Source organism: Mytilus trossulus, chromosome 6, assembly GCF_036588685.1.
Source record: "Mytilus trossulus isolate FHL-02 chromosome 6, PNRI_Mtr1.1.1.hap1, whole genome shotgun sequence".
NCBI lineage: Eukaryota > Metazoa > Mollusca > Bivalvia > Mytilida > Mytilidae > Mytilus > Mytilus trossulus.
In genome coordinates this window covers 51,870,294-51,893,837 of record NC_086378.1, presented here as the reverse complement: position 1 = coordinate 51,893,837, position 23,544 = coordinate 51,870,294, and the positions used below count along the sequence as shown (strand labels likewise).

General features: G+C 30.3%; 1 protein-coding gene across 2 annotated transcripts; it reads right to left on the bottom strand.

Annotated features, from left to right (window-relative positions):
* Positions 1 to 550: 550 nt before the first annotated feature.
* Positions 551 to 18,724, bottom strand: LOC134721501 (lysine--tRNA ligase-like). 2 transcript variants are annotated; one of them, XM_063584563.1, is made up of 16 exons: positions 18,613 to 18,718; positions 17,173 to 17,306; positions 15,565 to 15,697; positions 14,396 to 14,558; positions 13,535 to 13,628; positions 12,937 to 13,019; positions 12,314 to 12,417; positions 11,667 to 11,792; positions 10,977 to 11,096; positions 10,138 to 10,300; positions 9,201 to 9,374; positions 8,119 to 8,204; positions 5,927 to 6,012; positions 4,344 to 4,470; positions 2,084 to 2,227; positions 551 to 1,747 (listed from the first exon to the last, which is right to left on the bottom strand). In XM_063584563.1, exons 2-16 carry the CDS (start codon positions 17,295 to 17,297, stop codon positions 1,667 to 1,669), a joined length of 1,809 nt encoding a protein of 602 aa, XP_063440633.1. In that variant the 5' UTR covers positions 17,298 to 17,306; positions 18,613 to 18,718; the 3' UTR covers positions 551 to 1,666. The 2 variants fall into 2 exon arrangements, with proteins under 2 accessions (XP_063440633.1, XP_063440634.1); XM_063584564.1 differs by lacking the exon at positions 17,173 to 17,306 and having other exon boundaries at positions 18,613 to 18,724.
* Between the last annotated feature and the right edge of the window lie 4,820 nt (positions 18,725 to 23,544).

Sequence of the window (23,544 nt, the reverse complement as noted above, 5' to 3'; positions counted from 1 at the left end):
TGGTTCAAATTTTTTGAATTTTTTATATTTTTGTAAAAGGGTCAAAGTAAATACTTTGTCAAAATTTTATGAAAATTAAACGAGCCAAATTAATTTAAGTGAAAGTGTTGGGTACCACCTTAAATCAATTTTTCAAAAATTAAGTTAAGAAGGGGGGTGGGCGAAAAAAACTAGGTGAATTCAGTATTTTATCCTACATTGAACTTTTGATGTCATCCCTAAATGCATCATGAATACAATTAAAGTCTGCTTTATTAATATTTTGATTTGAGCGTCACTGATGAGTCTTATGTAGACTTATGGGCTTTGCTCTATATGTTGAAGTCTGTAAGATGACCTATTGTTATTTTTTTGTGTCATTTGTTGTCATGTGAAGAGTTATCTCATTGGCAATCATACCACACCTTTTATATTTTCTCCTGCTCCTAAATGCTTCTTGCTTTTAATCTTAGGGTTGATCAGGCCTACGATTGATCTACCTCAATGTTGATGGGTCCATTGTTGGTTTACAGTGAAGGTGAAGAATTGCATATAACATACAAACAATACATTCATTATATAAATATGTAGCACTTTTATTTTTCTCTCAAACAACCAATGTTTATAAAACAGACACAAATTCATAAATTTCAATCTAAATATACACACTGTTGTTAACATCCTTCACAGTAAACTGAGATTGATTAAGTACTCAACATTTTCTGTCTCTATGTTGTCATTGGACAAAATACAATTAAACTGATTTGTATGGCAAGGTCTCTTAATTTTTAATCTGACAGTAAACTACTGCATAATAAAAACTTGAATAACTAAATCTAGACTTTTGTTTCAGAAAGTTTAATAAAAATTTATTTCATATTTCAGCTGTTTTCATACAAGCTTGGTATTCTAGACTTTTTTTACTAATAAAATCTTTTTCAATATAAGCTTGATGTAGGAAATTTCAAGCAAAACTCCATATTCAATATAATTCTTGAATTTCAGAATATTTGATGTCTATAAACTAATCCGTATCTCAAGAAATCATGTGTATATAACTAAAGGTACACTGATGCAAATGATTAAACAAAAGCTCCCAAAACCTGTAATTCTTCAAAACACTATGTTCAAGTAAAAGGAATTGGTTAAAGATATGTGATTCAAATGCCATTTTTGTCCTACATGCAAAATGACAGAATATTTCATTATAAAGATAAAATTTAAGTAATTCTAGAAATGTCTTATTTGACGTCTTAGCTTCATGATTCAACAAATAAAATGTTCTCTTAATTAAGAACTGTACATATATTCATATCAACACTGCAAAAAAGTGTAAAATTTTTGTTTTGTGTAGCCCTCAATTGATCTAAGGTACCTAACACAAAGCCAATTTTAATTAATGAGTGGCATATCAGTTTTGTTTTTGTATAAAAATAATATTTCTGGTCTTTTCTTCGAAATCTTTATCTCAAAATCTTATTTATGGTAAGTTAAAGGTCTTACTGAATCTTCTTTTTTCAAATGATTTACTGTTAAAGTCATTTATAAAATCCTGCATGAAATACAGATTTTCATTAACAATAGGCCTAATGAAAATATCTTACCATTATTGTAAGAAAATTCTCATGCAATTAAGATTCTTAAAAATAATAAATAAATAACAAGATGTCATGAAATGTTTTTTTCGTTAGCTTTCATTTCCTTCTTCTCCTTCTTTGACTGGGGGTTTCTGGTCATCAGGTTTCATGGCGGGGAATAATAATACTTCCTGAAAAGACAAAATATCATCGTTTTGATTTCTGCTAACATGAAAGTAATCTATGCTACTGGTGATATAATTCATTTTATGGACTTTTTAATTTATTTGATTTGAAGCGTACAATACATATGCAATAAAACACTTTCTTCAATCATAAAATATGAACCATTGAATTTGTCAGGATAAACAGAGATTTATAGTTCAATTGAAAACATAAACAATTTTCAAGTATGTCTCTCATTAAAAGTAGAGGCCTGTAGATAAATAAATGAATCAAAACAGATTTTTAAAGGCATACTTATAAGTACACAAGAAAAGTTCAATTTATAAACATTAACATTTTACCTTTATATTGTTTGAATCTGTAAGAAACATAGCTAATCTGTCAACCCCTAGACCCCATCCAGCTGTTGGGGGCAGACCATATTCTAGAGACGTACAGAAATTCTCATCTACAAACATAGCTTCATCATCTCCAGCGGCTTTATCCTGAAATATATTTATTTATATATATAAACAAGTCTAAAATGAAAATTACGTTCAAACCTATGATTGCATTGGATAAAAACTGCAATTTTTATATGTGTCCATGTAAAACAAATTTCATTGTCGAAGGGTCTAAATACAGCACAAACAACCTTTTCCAAAAGACCAAAAAAGTGAAAAAGTATATTTAAAAAAAAATATATATATATATAGATTCTTACATTGATACCAGTGGATTATCGGATTTATCCAATCGAGATAGTTAAATTATCAATTTTAAAGTCCGAGCCGCCTCGGCGAGGACTTTAAAATTTATAATTTAACTATCTATTTTTTGTTTGGCCTTACACTAATATTGAAATGAAAGAAATTATTAAGTGTAGTTTAAAAGAATTTGAAAATTTAGTATCAGAAAAATTCTGGTACTTATCTCATACTAGTTGGCATTTGTGAATTAACAATGTGCATTCTAACTGTTTACTTATGTTTGTTCTTTCAATACACAATCTCGAATACAATTTTTAACTTAAAATATGTTACTTAATATACAATCTTGATCAATATTAAATGTTACTTAACAAGTTTGTTGGTTTTATTTTTTTTAACTGAAAGTACATTTTTACATACATGCACGTTTGTGTGTTGATTGCATATGCAGCTTACATATTTCTATGGATTTATTGAAATATTTTTATTATTTTTTTTTTTTAACTGAAAGTACATTTTTACATACATGCACTCTGTGGTGATTGCATATGTACATTGTAGCTTACATATTTCTATGGATTTATGTTAATTGTTTTATTTTTCTTCAACTGAAAGTACATTTTTACATACATATACTTTTCTGTAGTGGTTGCATAAATTGCTTACATATTTCTATGGATTTACAACACGAACTGATACAAAATAATGTGCAAGTGAGATTAAGCATAGAAGTACATCTGTCTGCAGGTTTTTAAAAGTTTCATAATTTTACTTGAGAATTTACTGTAACCAAGTGAAAAATTTATAAGAAGAATGTGTCCATAGTACACAGATGGCCCACTCGCACTACCATTTTCTATGTTTAGTGGACCGTGAAATTGGGGTCAATAACTCTTATTTGGCATTAAAATTAGAAAGATCATATCATAGGGCACATGTGTACTAAGTTTTAAGTTGATTGGACTTCAACTTCATCAAAAACTACCTTGACCCAAAACTTTAACCTAAAGTGGGAAGAATAGACAGAAGTACGGACAGACCAGAAAACATTATGCCCCTCTACTATCGTAGGTGGGCATAAAAATTGCCAAAATCCATAACTATCACTATAAGATTAATAAAATTCATGGAGATAATTTATTTGCAGATGACAATTTTTTAATATTTGTAAATAATGACATTAGATGTATGTTTCATTATGTAATTCGAAAAATGTAATTATAAGTATTGAATGCTTCTTTTTGTAACTTAATAACGTTGTTAGAGTGTTGACCGTGCACACATTTTTAGAAATGAAGCGCATCCACACTTCATACAAACTGTACTTTGGTCAATGCTTTTACACCCCAATGAAGTTACAAAAAAGCATTCAATTCTTACATAAAGCTAAAACAATAGTTTCAAAAGACCAAAATTAAAAGAAATAAATATCCTCGAGCTCTCTTTTCCTGGGAAGACTTTAAAATCCTGAATTATGGCAAATTTTTTAAAATTTGAAATTTGACCTTTTGGTGACCTTTATGCAATTCAAAGGAATATAGCATAATCATTTGTACCATATTGTTTCATAGTATTGATAAAATCATACTATAATGCCTACACAATATTCAGTGGATATCAAAGGCCTATTTCATCAATCATAGCATGTTTTTAACCTTTGATGTTGATGGAAATTCCATTTTTAGTAAAAAGCCCATCATAAGGTAAATCTTTGAACTTTTTTTCTTTTCTAATATCATTACATGACTAGACCTTCCTTGTAACAGAATATAAAGATGATCTTATAACCTTGGTTCTGGATGACTTTGTATGGATTGAGACAGACACTTAATTGTAAAATGACAAGTGTTTTTGAATGAAAAAAATCAAAATAATGATGAAAACAGTGAACTTGTACAAATTTAGAACTAACTTTAGCTTGTTGTGCAAATCTCTCTCTCTGGACTACAGGATCATTTAACTCTGTGTATGCATTTATTATCTCCTTTTTACAAACAAACATTTCTAGTCTTTCTGTTAAACCTGGTGTTGTTCTATGCCTTCAAAAAAAAATCTCAATTGTGAAATATTAAAATCAGGCAAAATACATCATGTAAAGTTTTGATATGTTACTTTTCCTATGTCTCATATGAGAAGAACAAACTTTTTAGCTTGTAAAGATGTACTGTGGATTTGGTTCTTTTTTCTGTATTCAAAATTGTATTTTTGGTAGATATTTGATTTTGTTGTTATACAAAAGTATGCAAACCACTGTTGCAAATTTAAATTTGTTGTTAAATTTTGAACTTGAATCCAAACTTGGTATCCATAAAATGATACATATCAATAGTTTGATCTAATGTAGCAGATTTTAAATCTAAGCATGCCATACACATAGCAAAATATCTTTAAATGATTTTTTTAATACTTTTAAAACTTATAACAATTATGAACATTGCACTCCTTCATATATAAAAAGTTTTTTTTAGCTGAAAGTTTAAATGAGGTCATAATCCATCAATATTTATAGATTATCGTTGATTATCTCAACGAGAATGATTTTCTCGCTTGAGCTGGAACAGCGAAAGTGAGAAAAGCAATCGAGTTGAGATGACCAATGATAATCTGTTTATCGCTATTTTACCTATGACGAAGTTGTCAATTTCAATGTCAATTTCGTTAACAACGCACGTGGCGTCCTTAGTTTCTAGCGATAATTTTTCCATCTCAAGCGAGTAGCATGATATGAAAATTATCACAAAAAAAGATCAAAGGAAAAATGCACAAAATAGCGATAAACTGTGATATAGTAAATCAAACTGGGACACCCATTAATTATCAACAAAAATTCTTATTAATCTAAACACCTACTGCAGTATTAAAGTGATACAGACATAATCTGCAGAACATTTTTGAAGCTAAATAATATTCTTACTGTTATATAAACTCATCATCCTCTTTATAACCTTTTTATTGTTTAACGAAAGCAGGAAAAATAGGTTCTTTTAAATATTGTCAGCACTTCACATTTTTCCATCTATGTAATTGATAATGTACTGTTTGATTTACCAACCCAAAAATCCAGAATTGAATATTGTTCCCCTCACACCTCTGCCAAATGCTATGATTTACAAGGTACCTACCGTATAGTGGGTTATTTTGGCAGGAGTAGAATTTCACATTTTTCATTGAATAAGGTATACAAAGTATTTTGGCGATATTATTTTGGTGGATTCAAAACTTTTATAAATACTTGTGCATGAACCGGTTTAAATTGGTGGAATTTATTTTAGCAATAAATTTCTATTCGCAAAAATAAGCGATAATTTGCACCCTGCAAAAAATAACCCTTATATAAATATGGTTATATTTACACTGACAGAATTGACTGTTCTCACCATCAGACCTCTGTGAAATGCTATGATTTAAAGGGTATTATTCACACTGACAGAATTGATAATTTCAGGAAATTTTAGATATTTCTTACATAAGAGATAGTAGAAACAAAATACCTACCATTTAGCTAATGGACTCATAATATGTGGATGTTCTGTAATAAAGGCTGGACTTATACATTGCTCTTCTATATATTCACCAACTAACTGGAAAAAATAACATGGAAACATTATGAATGGTTGCTAAAAATGGCTAAAGCATAAAATTTCTTCCTTGATCTAACATAAAATAAAGTTTTGAACACCTCACAAGATATTTGTTCTGTCAAAAAAAAAATTATATCTATGTATACATGACCACAAGTTTTGACTTAATAAAGCATGAAAAGTGTAATATTCCACCAAAATAATGAATTAAAACTTAAAGCCACCAACATTCTACCAAAATAAAACATTGTTTGTTGCTTTCCCATAATTCATCACCAAGGAGACAATCACATTTGCATTTTATATATAGTATATGCATGTAAATATCAACGTCTGAGGTTGTCACGAGCAGAGACAACGAAACTACATTTTTACATTAAACAACAATAAAAATTTGTAAGGGTTCCGCGGAACCCAGTGTCTCGCCTACTATTGCTGTAAATCACAGGCTCAACAAAAATGAGGAAAACAATCAATAAAAATATTCCTCATGATACTATCTTTTGATTGTAAGAAGCTTCTGTCCAAGTTGGGTAAAAATCTAGGATAGTTAATGAATCTAATAAATGTTTTGAAAACTTTAACTGCAGACTGTATGCAATGTTAACTGGAAGAAAATGTCCATAAATAAGCTACTGTCAAAGTTTGGTACAAACCCAGGATAGTTTAAGAAAGTAAACTTTAACCACAGAGTGAATGTAATGTTTCCCCACAGAAAAACTAAGTCCATTTAAAAGTAAATATGGAAAAAATGGATTTATTTTTTCACAAAATTTACTTCTGGATACTATCTCATGATCATAAGCAAGCTTCTGTCCAAGTTTTGTACAAACCCAGGATAGTTTAAGAAAGTTATTAAAATTCTAAAAACTTTCACCACAGAGTGAATGTTATGTTTCCCTGCAGAAAAAACTAAGTCCATTTATAAGTAAAATACAGAAAAAATGGAATTTTATTTTTACAAAATTTACTTCTGGATACTATCTTATGATCATAAACAAGCTTCTGTCCAAGTTTGGTACAAACCAAGGATAGTTTAAGAAAGTTATTAAAATTCTAAAAACTTTAACCACAGAGTGAATATAATGTTTCCCCGCAGAAAAAACTAAGTCCATTTATAAGTAAAATACGGAAAAAATGGAATTTTATTTTTTCAAAATTTACTTCTGGATACTATCTTATGATCATAAACAAGCTTCTGTCCAAGTTTGGTAGAAATCCAGTATAGTTTAAGAAAGTTATTAAAATTTCAAAAACTTTAACCACAGAGTGAATATTTGTGGACGCCGCCGACGGAAAGTAGGATCGCTTAGTCTCGCTTTTTCGACTAAAGTCGAAGGCTCGACAAAAAGAGAGGAAATAATTTCATTTTCCCAAATATTTTAAGAGTTATCCCCCTTTGAATAGTTCAAAAGAGGTTTAATTCTAACAACAGTTTATTTTACAAATTCCTTTTTTTTTTTATCAACAATGAATTTTTGGCATATTCTGTTGTGTCTGAGAATACGAAAGTTAATTTGAAAATGGCCTTACTTGACAGAATTTAAAGGATAATTTGCTGATGATATTCAAACAAATTAACATCTGGTACTAGTAACAGTATAACCAAATGAATACTATCCATAATGATTGTTTGCAAAAATTGTGAACTGTCATCTTGACAAAGAGTTATCTATAAATGGATGATTATTAAAAAAAAAAATCCATTGGCTATTTAGAATGTTCTATTTAAAACATACATGGTACCCAGTGAAAGCACTTTCATAATTGGGTTACTACATAGAGAAGCATATTTGGTCTGCAACTGGTTAACAGATGAAAAATCCTGTAGAATTTAAGGATCAGATAAGGGCTATTCCAGGAAAAAGTGTATGGGGGGGGTTGGGGTTGGAAGGCAGTTTTTGTCAGCACCCACCACCCAGACAATTTTAATTGAGAAATATAGTGCATTATAGTGTGAAAAATTGCTCTGATACCCATCACCCATGTATTATTAATACAATGTGCCTTCCAACCCCCATACATTTTTTTCTGGAATAGCCCAAAGATGATTCCCAGGTTTATATAACTCCCCGAGTTGAACAAGAAGATTATACATGTACATACTTTGTCTAATAACCTGGCTGTTGTTCTTGGTGATGTACATTCTACTCCATTCTTTTTACATAGGTCATCAAGAAATTTTCTACTTTCTGAAAATATTTAGAGGAATAATTCTTTTATGTCATGCTTTTGGCTTACTTCAACACAAGAGTTCGTGAAAACATTGTTTGAGCTGTCGGTCATGGGACAGACAAAGCAAGATTATTTGTCAGTCTTACAAAATTTTAGCCAGTCCTAAAAAATCTGTCAATTTGATTCTAAAATAAAAATAATAACATATTTTATCCAAAAATAACTTTATTATTATTATTTTCACAGTCACGGACAAATATAATAATGAAGGACCAGTTCTGATCTTCTGATTGTTCTTAATTAAAGTCATTTTCTCTATCTATTTCATCAACTGAATCATTTTCTCAGTATTTGTTATCTCAATCTAAGATTTCAATCGCCAATTGTTTGCCAAGAACAAATTTAGCAGGCCACGTGTAGATTGGCACTTTGGTTTCCATAGGTTTCAGTTTTTTTATAACAGGAAACCAGTACCGGAAATTAGCAGCAGGTACATCTGAAGACCAATGTAAACACATATTGGAATTAGTTGCGGTACAACTAATTACAGATAAAAAAGGCACTACAAAGGCCGTTTTTACATCGGTCATCGGGACCGGCACTAGCTTTCAAAATACTGGTCCAAGCCTCATTTTGACCGAAAGAACCGACCATTTTCACGAACTCTGTCAACAGGGCTAAAATAAGCTGACTTTGGCTCATTTAATATTTCATTTTGAAGAGATTTGTTTTAGATTGCAATAAGGTTTTCAAAATGGATTCATAAACTAACCTTATTTTATAATTAAGTTGAAATTCAAAACCATACTTTGCCAAAAGTGAAACTTGTCCTTCAAACACAATAGAATTGACATTGAATGCATTTATAATGAGGGTTGGGTTTGGTTCAGAAAACAAAATATGTAAATCGATGATTTCACAGAGAAAGATGTGAGATTTATAACTCAAGCTGATAATTGCAAAGGACAACACATAATGAGCCTACCTTGTCATTTTCACTAAACAAAACCTACCCTCTTTGCCAAATTCTGTAGGATTTGGAAATTTAACTCCTAATTTGGACTCTAATTCTGGAATCATTTTAATCCTTCTGAATGGTGGTGTAAAATCCACTTCCCACACTGGTCCATCTGGACCCTCAGGATGATAGGGTACTTTATAGCCACCAGTCAAGGTCTTTACCATACCTGGAATTAAAAAGTTAGAATGAATATAGACCCTCAAAATGATAGGGTACTTTATAGCCATCGGTCAAGGTCTTTACCATACCTGGAAATAAAAAGTTAGTATGAATGTAAATGATAGAGTTCACTCTCATCTTTTAAAAATAAAACAGGACAATATTATGCATATTTGTGTTACCTCTTCTATCTCTGTTTTGATACATTTTCACTGTTCTCAAGATCTAGATAAAGTTACAATCTTGTGGCATTAGTCCTGAATTATTCTGAAGACCCTTGGGTTTCATCAGTTTTAGGCCAATACCTTCCCTTTATGTCAGAGACGACCTTTCTAAGAGCTGTCATGAATGTTTGATAGATTTGACAGCTTAATGTGCAAGACCATTACCATAAAATGTTTATTTTGAGTACAGACTGAGCAGAAATAAATGAATGGTTTAAACGAAAATTCATTTTTGGATATGAACTTGCAAAGTTATATTAATTTGGTTTTTTGGGTTTTTTTTACATTCTCTTTAAATGTAACTACACTTCATGATATTGTGACAAAATACAGGTCTCATCTTGTAAATATTAGTGTTTGTAAATAATTTAATTTGAATCAATCTTTTTAAAATATCCTTACACAATATAAATTTATTGGAGGTCAAATGCAGTGTAATAAAAAATCCTTTTCAGCATCAAATTTTGTTGACAGGACTATTTTCAGGTTTCTGAATAGTATATGTAGCATTTCTAATCAAGTTGACCCAGTATTCATTGTACTCACCAGATACCAGTGACTCTGTTATTACCATTAGGTCGTGGTAGTCTGCGTAGGCCATATAAAATTCACATGTTGTAAACTCAGGGTTATGTGTTAAGTCAATGCCTTCATTTCTAAACTGTCTACCTATCTCATATACACGGTCCATACCTCCAACCACTAACATCTGGGAATTATAAATACATTTTTTTTTATTTTACAAGGGTATGTATGCCCAAATCAATACATTTTATTACGAAATTAATCTAGATTGGATATTTAAAGTGTTTCTCTTGATAATTTTCAGAAATTGTAATTTTTCAGGACAATGATCAGGTTAATTAATATAGCAATTTTTTTTACATTAAAAAGATAGAATTTTAAAAGTTAACCAATATATGCAATAATTATTTTAAATGATTCTTTTGATAAAAGATAATTCAAGTTTTAATTAAACCTATTCATAATCATGATTATAATTCATGGTCTTAATAGTAAATGTATTTGTTTTTAATGTAAGTAGCTCATTGGCAATCATTCCTCATTTTCTTATTTTTATATATGAGTATTAGGCTTGCAAAATTAACAATGCAACTATCAAAGTCTCTGGAAACGTTCATTCTTAATTTGACAACTTTACCTGTGAACTTCCACTTTGCAGAATTTTTTTTTCAAACTTTAGAATTCTTGATTTTATTTTCATTTCAAACAACTCCAACTAAAACTTTATATCATATTTATACTACTTTCTAATGAAAACGAAAACTTTACAAAAGAATCAAGCTAAAAGAAATAAATTATAGCTGCAAATAATAAATCTCTGGTTAAGGGGAAATAATCCTGTTATAATGATGGTTACTTACTTTGAGATAAAGTTCTGGTGCTACTCTCATATATAAGTCCATGTTAAGATCATTGTGATGTGTGATGAAAGGTTTGGCTGTAGCACCACCTGGGATCATATTCATTAGTGGAGTTTCTACCTGTAAATACAGACAAATGTAATGAAAGGTAATATATCCCAACCCCCAACTATATCTACTTTCCTAACTATTTCAATAGTATATGGTTACTTTCTCTTCTTTCTATTTGTATAACAAATATACTTGTATTTTATTCTGAAGTATTTAATTTGTCAAAACTTCAAAGCGAATATACATAAATCATGAAGAACAAAACACTGCTTTCATTCCAAATAATAGAGTTGTTAAATTAACGCTTTCTTTTGCTTTTCGAGAGAAAAAAAAATATTGCGAGAATTCTCTACCTGTAAAATACACACAAACGATTGGTCATTTTAACCTTTAGACTAATTTACCTCTTTATATAGTTAATAAATCTTGTAACAGATTTGTGTGTTGCAGTTTTGTTCAAATTTGGTTTAAAGAATTCATAATTCATAATGTATATTGAGAGCAATTCCATTTTAAGAATTACTAACCAGTACACTACTTTTGAATGGAATGGTTGTGGAAAATTATTACATCTGTCATTGTATGTTTTTTTTTCAATTTTCCAACATAAATAATTTCTATTTTTTTTTTATTATTCACCTCTAAGAAACCCTGTTGATCAAAGAATTTTCTAATGTAGTTTATAATTTTAGCTCTGGTTATAAATTTCTGTCTGACCGGTTCATTTATAATCATGTCTAAATATCTCTGTCTGTATCTCGTTTCCTGTAAAACAAATGAAAATGACAGTAAGAACAATCATATTATGACAGTTGAATTTTACACCATTCTATTATACAATTAGTTATAAGTGATAAATGTAGATTCCTTCAATACCATGCAAGCCTCTACTAATTGTAAAATAGGTTGTATTTTTACAGAGTTTACTGTCATTTCTCTGTTTTTGTATTATATATAGTATATGAAATCATGTATTAAATTTTAGGAACAATTATGTCAAATACAAGCATAGATGGTAATATCCTGCATTTTTCACAACTAGATATAGCTTCCAAACAAAACAAAATTGAGAAAATTCTATATTTTAACAAAATTTCTTGAAAACTTCCAACCACAGGTCAATCTTCTGCAAATTTTTGAAATGCACCTAAACTGTTTTTTTCTCTTCGAGTCAAAAAGGTTTTTTCTCTGTAAAAATATCAGTTTGCAGAGTCAACATATTTTTCATTGGTTGTTAACTAAAGAAATGTCCTTTGCTACAAGACCCTTATTTTCGATGTCCTTACCTGGTTTTTAAGACCATAATGTAAATGTGGCAGTTGATGAAGACATGGAGATAATAATGTTATTGTCTTTGGTATAATACTCAGCTCTCCTCTTTTTGTTTTACCTACAAAATAGTAAGCATTGATACAAATATATTCTATTCATAAATATTAAATTTTTCTTGCAAGCTTTCATACAAACTGCGTGGTGAACATCAAGTGCTTGTTAAAATATCAATTTTTTTGTTATCATTTCACTGACAGGTAAAAAAAGTTGTCAGAACATTAAGTATGAACAAAAAAAATTTGTGATACGCTGTTGTTACATTTATTAGCTAGTCAAATCATTATGTTTATGGTTGTACTATTATATTCATGAATAATGATAATTTAAAAGCCAGATATTTCAAGAGTGCCATGACCCATCCGGATAGCTAGTGGTGCAAAGCAACGAATAGGCTTCTGATCATGTTTTTTTTTCTTTTCTTTTCCATTTTAGACTTCGTTAGTTTTGCAGTATAATAAGTAGTAACCCTTTTAAAACTGCAGTTTCTATACATTTTTTTAGGACAAGCAAAATAAGGCATACTGTCAAACAAAAAAATAAATTTTGTGAATTCTGATAAACAAGTGAAATAATTTACCTGGTTTTCCTACAACACCAATAATGTCCCCTCGTTTTATATTGTCATTTATTTCATCAAAAGAATCTTCTGGTTCAAAAAATCTAAAAGGACAAAACATATCATAAACACGATAAATAAAAAACATGTTAGACAATGAATGGAAAAACATTTACCAGTGCACTCTCGTCGGACTTTCTTATTCATTCTTTCAATATGATTATTATTTTATAATTGAATACCAATGAATTAGCCAACACTCCCATTTCCACAATCTTCAAAATTCCAGCTTGTTCTTTGCTCAGTGAGTTATACTTCTACTGATACAATAAGAAAAAATATGTACAGAAATGCATTCATTGTATCCACATTTCATGTGCTTATCTTTTAACTTGGTTTACTTCAAAAATAAACTTGAGAGTTTGTAAATAAAATTTGAACATAAAATTATATGGATTTCCAATTATATTTTGGTCTACAAAGTCACATGACCCCAATATCATGTTGATATCTTTTTCGCAAACCCAATGGCGAAATGTTTATAACTATTATGTATTTTCAACACTATAAGGACTATCTCTCATTTTACTTTTACTATAAGACTTTAAAGGTTACTAACTTTGCATTTGACATGACCTGGATTTTGACTCCTTCAGCTCTCAAGTCATAAAATATCAGTTTGGAACTGGACATTCTTTTAGCATGAACTCTTCCTGTAAAATATTAATAACAATTATCTTAAACTACGTTTTTTTGTTCAAGTAAAATGATGGACAATTTTAACCTTTTCAAATAAGTCAAAGAGCAAATAACTCTTAATACATTTGGAAAACTCCAGTTTTCACTTCTGAAGAAGTTTAGATTTGCGGTAAATTCAGGGTTTCCCAATGGTCAATTATTTTTTTGGCACCTCTATCGCCAAAACAATATATTTTTTGCCAAGTAACACGAATATATTTTTTCGTTTAAAATTTTAATTTTTTTCTACATCCTTTGCAACCATTCAATAATCTCTTACATTATTTTCTCCTTTTTTGAAGAATTATGCCATACTGATCATAAATTTTCAGAAATTTGTTTTTTCATGTGTAATGCCTTCTATATTTTTTTTATCATGAAAGTAGGAGACAGAACACAATATTCTGTACCACAATACTGTAAAATATGCCAATATTGGTCATTCAAACGCTTGTCTTCATATTTTTGGGGTTTATATGAGCTAATAGGTGCAGATCTTTGTTAACTCAGTTCAAACATTATTTATCTGAGACATTGTCTATGCAGCTATCTTGGGGTATTTTAATGTTTTTGATGTCAATGTATGTTGTTAGATTTGGATCCCTTTGACATATACCCCATGTCTCTTTTTAAAGTTAAATATTGACAGTTTTGGCTTTTCTGTCGAAGCAGTTTTAGAGTTTTGATCTTATTGATCTGAGCTAGTTTTAGAAAAAAGAAAGCAACTCTACAATAGACAAACCTGCCACAGTGACTTCCTCTTCCCTAGTTTCTCCCATAGGTGTACTGTCATAATTGTCAATAAATGTGGACAGAGACATCTGTACATGAAATTTGTGTGGATAGGGGTTTTGTCCCTTTTCTTTAAGCTGTGCAATAGATTTTGACCTGAGCTTGAAGTATTCCTGTAACAAACAATGTTATCGTTATTTCCATTTTGAAAATACTAAAGGTCAACCACTATTCTTTACTCAGAATGTGGAATATGCCCAAGATGTTTATAATTTTTGGTATGAAATCACTTAAAGTTACTAATGAGTACATTTCTGTTTTAAGAAATGTAGAAATAAGAACTTGTATTTGAGAAAATATTCAGTGCATTTTGCTTGTAAAGTTGTGTCAGAACATGTGACGTATCTGGGTCATATAAAAAACCATGGCAAAGTCAGTCTTTTAATTGCTTAAAGTAAAACAATTAACCGGACAGCATGAAAACGTTTGTGTAGTTACAAATGTATCTTATATATTAGTATATCTCATAATATTAAGTATTGTAGATTTTGCATTTCAATATTATACATGTATGTACCATGTACATGTTCTACTTTTTCATCAATATTTCTTTGCCTAAGGCCAAAAAAATATATATGTCTGTTTACGGTTACCCACCTCCCCTATGTAGAGCGCAACCCTAAGCCATTTTATATCCGTCTTAAATGAAAAATAAACTGAACTCTTGTGAAAAGTGAAGATAGTGTTGCCCGATACATTCCAACATTCATGATCATGAATATGATAGCTGTTGACAGGAACTTCGCGACTTGTGTGGTGAAATAAACATTTTGCTGCCATTTTTTCCCAATCATTGACAAAGGGAAATAATCCAATCATTAAAGTTACGGGTTAAGTCGGCCCATGATGAACTTGGACCATGACCATGATGACAAGACAAACCAGCACACTCAAATCATGTCACAAAAATTAAAATAAACTGAAAATACTCACCTACCTACCCTTTTTTTTTTAAAGCATGTAACCGTAAACAGACAAATATTTTTTTTGGCCTAAATAATTTGCTATAAATATTGGGATATTGTCTCATCAACTCATGTTCTTCCAACACTGTATTTACAATTAAGATGTTTTTCTATTGTTAATATCAAGACACCACCTAAAGTAGTTAATACACACATTTGCATCAATTTCTTCATCATCTTTTGGTTTCACAGCTTTGTCTGATTCGTTAACTTGTGGTGTGTTCTGAGGCCCTTTTTCAGCTTTTTCTTTAGCTTTTTTTTCTGCTTTCATTCGTCTTTTAAGTTCACTGAAAGTACAAAAATATACATTAAACATTTTGTCCCTGCAAGATATTAGCATTTAAAAAGATCTAGATTGGCACAAGTCCTCTCTATGATTATAAACAAATTCTCTGAATCAAACAGAAATGAATGGGACGTAATTCAGATTTATTAATATATTTTCAAGTTCCAGCACTTAGCTAACATGAAATACATATTTAGATAAAAATGTGTTTATGACACTTACTTTATTTGTAGTAAGAACATGTTATCTCTATCAGTTTAACTTATTGAGAAAAACTCAATCTGACACATTCTAAAATTATTTAACTTAAAGATCATCAACGTGGTTGATGGGGTTTATTTAGTCCTAGTCAAAATTTACATGGTGTATACATTGTAATTTATTTTTCTGTAATTAGATGTCTTATCATGGACTTGAAAAAACAATTTCTGTCTGCTTACAGTCTGGAAACTCAATTATCATGAAGTCTAGAATTCAAGTAAAAGGGAAAATTTTGATTAAAATATATTAAATGTTATTCAGGTCTTAGACACAGTATATACCCTTTTTGAGACCTGAATTACACATATATTACGGATTACCCCTAACTTAACGTTATTTTCCAGTGCAGGTATTTGTTGACAAACACATATATATTAAAAAACCCAACCTGATATGTTTGGCATACATGAAGGATTTTCTAATTTGCTGTGAAAATAATTTTATCGTGTATGTAATAATTTATAATAACACTTTTAACATTAAATTTAAGTATTAAAAGTGTAAATTGCGTGATTATGTATCAAACATGTATTATTGACTGAAGCACGTCATTATTTTCCCTCTGAGAGCCTCTGACAGTCTGATAGCTTTTGACTACATGTCGTTTTTTAGGTCCCAATTGGGGATAAAAACGTCGTATATACCCCAGAAGTTTCCTGAATATATACTGACATCTCTGTGTTGTTATCCAATCACAAACCTCGACACATTTGTAATCCGTAATATATATATTATACATTAGATCCTGTGACCATTGCTTACAAGGATCTGGAAATTAAAGACCTTTCTGGATCCTCAAGTTTTGTCAATAGAATTGCAGGGTGAAATTTATTGGCTGATTTTAAGATTTAGAAGAAAAAAATCCTCTTTCACTCGCCAATTTTCTTCTTCTCATAAATGAGTTTAATGACAGCTGTGTTTCAACAAATATATATATGTACAGTAAACATACTTATTGTTCAGTTTTCAATATTGTTTAAGAGATAAAACTAATCTTCTTAAAACAGCAAGTATACATTTGTACTTAATTTAGAACCATTATCAAATGCAGTATTAACTTTAACTTGATAGACTGTGGTTTATTTATAAAAATGTACATGTGTCATCATCATGTATGTGTACAGATCCAAATGTCAGTGTAGCAGTGTCTGAGACAAAAAGTAATATTTTTTTATAAAATTAATAATATTTTAGTCACTTAGTTTTGTCAATTACCTGCATTGAGCATATGTTAGACGTGTGGTTCTTGTTGCTAATAGAAAACCAGATCTTTGTCCTCCTAGCCTTTTAGAACATTGGACAAGCCAAAAACAACTTTTTCTCAATGCAGAGCTAAACATTTTTAATTTCTTGGAAAAAAAATAACGACTTTCAAAAATGCAATTTTAGAAGTTTTACAAGAACAATACAAATATATAACTTCTGTCAAACTTTTTACTATTGATTTTGTAATAATAGTAGCTATAGGTTTAATAAGGGATATAAGTACAGTGAATTGTCTTCTATTGAAACTTAAAGTGAAATTTGTAACTTTAAAATCTGGTTCTTGTAAAGAAATGATTAAAATCAATGTCTATGGTGTTCAACTACTTTCAGTCTGACATGAATTTTATAACTTTAGAGTAATTTTCAGTACATGCATAAATGTACATGTAGCTGCACTGGAATATTTATTGATAGTTGTAAATAAATCAAATCATTGACTATATTTTTGTCCGATTTTTCATAACCTTTCTTATTCTCATTAAATTAACCAGGCAAATGTACTGAAGCAAACAATATTTACATGTTCATGATTTATTTTGAATCCATTGTATATTAATCCTATAAAACTTACTTTTTGGACAAAGTAATTGTATAAGAAGCCATTTACTTAATTTCACTGTGTGCTTATCAAAGCAATATACGGGGTCAATATTATCTTTAGTTTTATACATGAAGGTACACAGTTTTCTCTGCATTACATCATACAAAAAGAAGTGATGCAACACATTGCTAAAAAGTAGGATTCAGTTTTATTATAAATGTAGGTTACTGAAACAATATATTAGAAGTGTGTACAATGGTGTACCAGAAAGACAGCATTTGGAAATGTATTTTGTTATAAAATGTATCTTTTTAAATATATTAATTATATCCATCATTTGAGAATTATCTTTCAAGTTTTTTGAAGGATCTATTATTATTAACAATCAGGATAATTAAACAAAAAATTAAAAACATGTCAAAGTTGTTACAACTTTTCAAGGGTATACAGCTCGATCTAAAGAATAACTTCCACAGTATTGTACAGGGAAATTACAAACAAGACACATACTTCAATTGTGTATACTATATTAAAGCGACTTTCAGTTACTTGAATCTTAAAATTAGTCACAATATTCAACAATAGCAATCTGTATTCTTAAAATGTATAAAATTGGCGTTTTCGTGCAGTATAAATCAATTTCCACATTTTAATTCTCTTTAATATGGTATAAATCATGTTTATTTTGTTCTGAGTTATATTTATGTATGTACTTTTGATGACATGATGATGCAATCACCAGTTGCATGTAATGCTGTATTGTTTTGCTCTGCATAAGAAAAAGGTGCGAGGTTTTACAGAATAAAGATAAGCAATGAATGTGAAACACATTAGGGGCTTTATCATACTTTTTGCTTAAGTTTTCTTCACCCATTCTTCTAGAAATTAACAAAATAAGCTAATTTTACACGTGCGCCAAAACCGGCAATGAAATCGAGGTAACCGGAAGTAAAGTTGGGAGTAATCTGCTCTTGATTTGTAGATGACGCATATTTTGTTTAGACAAACATATACAACAACGTACGTTTTTACCATTTTACTGTGAACAGGTCGTTTTTTTTTATCTAACGCGTTCAATTTATATACAGTTTTAGATTATAAATAACTTATTTGTATGAGACATTGTATCAGTAATTGTCGAATACTAGAAGAAGTGTCAAAACCGTGATATTGTTCAGAATGGTAATTAGCCAATAGGGCTGTTTACGGTTAGGTCAGTCTAGCAGAGACATGTGTTTTTTTGTTTTTTGTTGTTGTTTAAATGTACTTTAATCATTCTAATCATTTTCTGTGCTTTATTTTGTAATTCATTCATTTGATTGTATAGCTAAAATTTTGGGCACCATGATTGGTTAATAAAAATTATCTAGGCTATCTATCTATAAGCACATGCAATCATGTCTTAAAAAAATCAATTTATTACAAAACTTCCCAACATCTTACCATCATTGATTCTTTAACAATGACCACGAATAACCTGAAAATTGGTTTATGGAATATCCAGGGCTTAAAACAAGACAAAATTATAAGGACCCTGCTTTTTTGAATATTATATCTAATATGCATGTATTTAGTTTAACTTTAATTGAAACATGGAGTGACAGTGGAACTACTTTGAATATACCAGATTATGCATTTATTTGCAACAGTAGTCGATCTAAACATAAAAAAGCAATGCGTAATTCTGGTGGAATTGCAATATATGCCAAACTTTCTTTGATCAAAGGTGTGACTAAGCTTCCTAATGAACATAGTGGTATCCTGTGGGTAAAGCTAAACCGTAAGTTTTTAAATCTTCCAAGAGATATACATCTTGCTTTTATCCGTTTTTCCCCAGAAAATTCTTCTGGGCAACCAAAAGATATTGAAGAAATGTATTCAAAACTACTCTGTAATATAGAACACTATAGTCAATATGGTGAAGTATTGATTCAAGGCGATTTTAATGCCTACACTAGCACAACACCAGACTTTGTATATTCTGATGAATCTATGTATCCTCATGCTGAGGATGATAACTATATATATGATATAGGTACACCAAGAAATAATCTTGATCATAAAAGGCCAAATAAGAGTGGCAAATTATTAATCGAGCTCTGTAAAGAAGCTGGGCTACGAATTTTGAATGGTAGAACTATTGGCAATCTACTTGGTAAATATACTTGTATAAAATATAATGGTTCTATAGTGTTGTTGACTATGCAGTTGCATCTGCAAATTTATTATATATTTATGCCATAGATAGTTTTACTGTGCATGACTTTACAACATTATCAGATCATTGTGCAATAAGCTGTAGCGTGTTAACTTCTTTTTATGACAATACTAAAACCCAACAAGCATATTTAAAACCACTCACAGGTAAATTTTTATGGGCTTCAGAAGCTATAAATCGTTACTTTACACGAATACAGGATACAAATTCTAGTACCAAACTATAAAATTTCTCAGTAGAAAATCCTTAAATTGTAATGAGGTTGTTAACAACTTAAACCAAAAAGAAAACCCTGGTTTTCAGTTTCATGTGATGACTTATATAAAACTGATAAGCACTATGCCTTTCTTATAAATAAATTTCCATTTAATGGAGCTTACAGAAAAGAATACTACTCTTATCGCTCAAAATTGAGGCGAAAATGTAAACAAGAAGAAAAAATATACAAGAATAAAATATGTTTTGATCTGTCCAATGATATCAAAAGTGACCCAAAATCCTTCTGGGACTTACTGAATAAATTGAAACGAGCATCAGAAAATAATACTACTGAAAAACTGGACGAGCAAACATTCTATAACTTCTTCAAAAATTTAAATTCTTGTGAAGCTCAACCAAAGGACAGTAAATTTCACAAAACTATCCTTAAAAAATTAGATCAGCTAATAAATGCACTAAAAACAATGCTATAATTATGTCCTATAAACAACCATTAACATCAGATGAAATAAAAGCCTCTTCAACCTTAAAAAATGGCAAATCCAGTGCAAATGACTTGATTTCAAATGAAATGATTAAATATGGTATACCTGTACTAGTTGACCCTTTAACTAAATTATTTAATCTAATCTTCAAAGAAGGAACATTTCCTAAGTTATGGAATGAAAGTTTCCATGCAGTATAATGGCGAGACAGAGCAGTCATTCAACTAACGCATGAATGGTCATCGAAGTGACTACACTTGCAAGCCCGACCTACCCGTAAGTCGTCATTTGAGATCACCTGGACACACACAAGCTGATCTCAAAAACCTTACCATCACAATCATAGACCACAACGAGGGTTGGTCGAAGGTCGACAGAGTCGCTCGGGAAAGATTTTGGATAAGAAAGTTCCGGACATTTCCCCCAGAGGGCATAAATGAAGAGGGCATAAATGAAAAAAACATAGAATGAGTCCCTCATTTTTCTGCCATCACCTGTTTCCAATAACTCCGGCTTTAGTACTGGCTTTACAGTTCGAAATTATTTTTTAAAATAACAGTTTAAATTACAGGGCTCCATTCATTCGGGATGGATGTATAAGTACGTAGTCACGTTCAAATATTTTACCTCATTGGATAAAACTTATTTTTCTAATCATTGTTGGTCTGCTGTTCGTTTGGGAGGCTTAAATATGTAGTTTCTGTTGCAATTGCTCTACGTTGTCAAATTTGAAATATTATATCAACTTGGATCGGTTAGGACATTTTTGATTATTTTGTTTGAGGACTGCCCTCAATGCAGTTATAACATCTAAACTGTCACAACCTTTGGAAATTTATAGTTGTGCCAGTTCACATCGAAAATAACTATTTTTATTTGGCATATCTTTGTAATCTCTGCGCCGTGTTTGGAAATTTTAAAATTGTATCAGCGTCTGGTGTTCGCTTAAATTGTATAAATTCAAGATTTAGAAAACGTTTCTCAGTTTGAATAGATTGACATGATTCATTTGACATCGTGCTATTATTGAAGAAGGATATCTGTTATCCGAAATATCTAATAGTTGTTAAATTCATAGTTATTTAATGGTGATGTTGTACCCTTTTTGACTTGATATATATACCCCCCCCCCCCAAAAAAAAAAAAAAAAAAAAAAAAAACACAAACAAACAAAACAACAACACGTTCTTTGATATAAACCGGGTTCATTTACTTTCTGCTCTGCCCTTGTGATGTTTTGTAGGATACGAATACTAAATGAATTTGGAAATGCATATCCCATCTGCTGGTAAGGTGGCGGAAATATATAATTTTAAAATTAAAATCGTCTCGTTTGTCAAAGATTCTGATACTGAGTTGAGCGCTTATGTCAAATGCGTAGACAGAACAGAAAGAATACCGAATTGTTATCAGATCCTTCTGAGCAAAGCTTGGACACATGATCTGTACTTTTATCAGATTGTTTCCATTTTTATAAATCTACTGTACTGTGGCACATATACACATAATTTACAATTGTTGTTCCGATATCATTCCAACATACTTTCAAATTTTTAGTTGTCTGATAAAAGTTAATGGACAGTTGTTCCAAAATGAAATTTTTAAGTAAAATGTAGATATATATTTCATTTCTTGAATATGCCATAATATTAAGTAAAATTAAGAATAGATATTATAAATATGTGAAAGAGACAACACGACGACCATATATCAGAAAATAGTCAAAGGCCACCAAAGGGTCTTCAACAAATCGAGAAAAGCCCGCACCCGGATGAGGGGTACACATACCCCCTAAACAAAATGTGTTCTAGTTCAGTGAAAATGTACTGCAAAACATTTAAATGAGAAAAAAAACCAAACATACAAGACTAACAAAGAATAGAGGCTCATGATTTGGGACATGCACAAACATACGGCGGGATAAGTTCATTTATTTTGCATATTTCAACATAATTTCATTTTGTTCACTAAAGACTTTCTTATAAAATAATCGTTATTATAAAAAGAGTATTTCTTAAACAGTCGAAAGGCGTTTCTTGATTGAATACAGGACTGCAGAAAAAAATAACGAAATATTATCAGAAGGGTTATAAAAAAAATCATAAATGTGTTATGATCAATTTTCATCAGAGTTTTGTATGATACTTTTAAAAATTCTAATAGAATATGTAATAAATGTTATATGATATAGATAATATCAGCAACAAAACAATGACAACTGAACTAGATGTTAAAATATAGTTAACCCATAGCGATATTTACCAACTGCAACTATAAAAGCATTTAGAAAAATTGTGTGTCGAACAAATGCTTTTCTAAATATTCATACATCCGGAACGACTTAACCCATGTCCTTTAAAGCCAGATACCAATTACAAGTAATAGCGATGCTTCTAGTTAACAATGGAAACAATAAGTTGCAAATGTCAAACGTCCGACGTTCTTGTCTTGATTTGCCACTTAAAGCCAAATATTTAAAAAAAACCAAGTATGTTTACATTTGTAAGAAGCGAAATAGTCGAATAGTTATATTGACAACTATCTGCACTTCAGTTTTTCTGTGGTTTCGTTGTTTTCCTCTTATAGTTGATGTGTTTCCCCGAGTTTTAGTTTTTAACCCGGATTTGTTTTTTTCAATGTTTTTCAATGACTTTCGACCAGCAGTATACTATGGTTGCCTTTATTTACATATAAATATAAAAAAGAAGATGTGGTATGATTGCCTATGGAACAATTGTCCACAAGAGACTAAAATGACACATACATTAATAACTATAGGTCACCGTACGGCCCTCAACAATGAGAAAAGCCATAAAGTCCATCTGAGGTAATTGGTCTTTTCGCTTTTAAGTATATAA

Coding starts and splice junctions, on each gene's coding strand:
- LOC134721501 (XM_063584563.1), bottom strand. CDS start 17,297: ATGTTTAGCTCTGCATTGAGAAAAAGTTGTTTTTGGCTTGTCCAATGT. Junction 13,020..13,534: donor CAGGTCATGTCAAATGCAAA/GTTAGTAACCTT, acceptor TTGTCCTTTTAG/ATTTTTTGAACCAGAAGATT. Junction 11,097..11,666: donor ATCAACAGGGTTTCTTAGAG/GTGAATAATAAA, acceptor CTGTATTTACAG/GTAGAAACTCCACTAATGAA.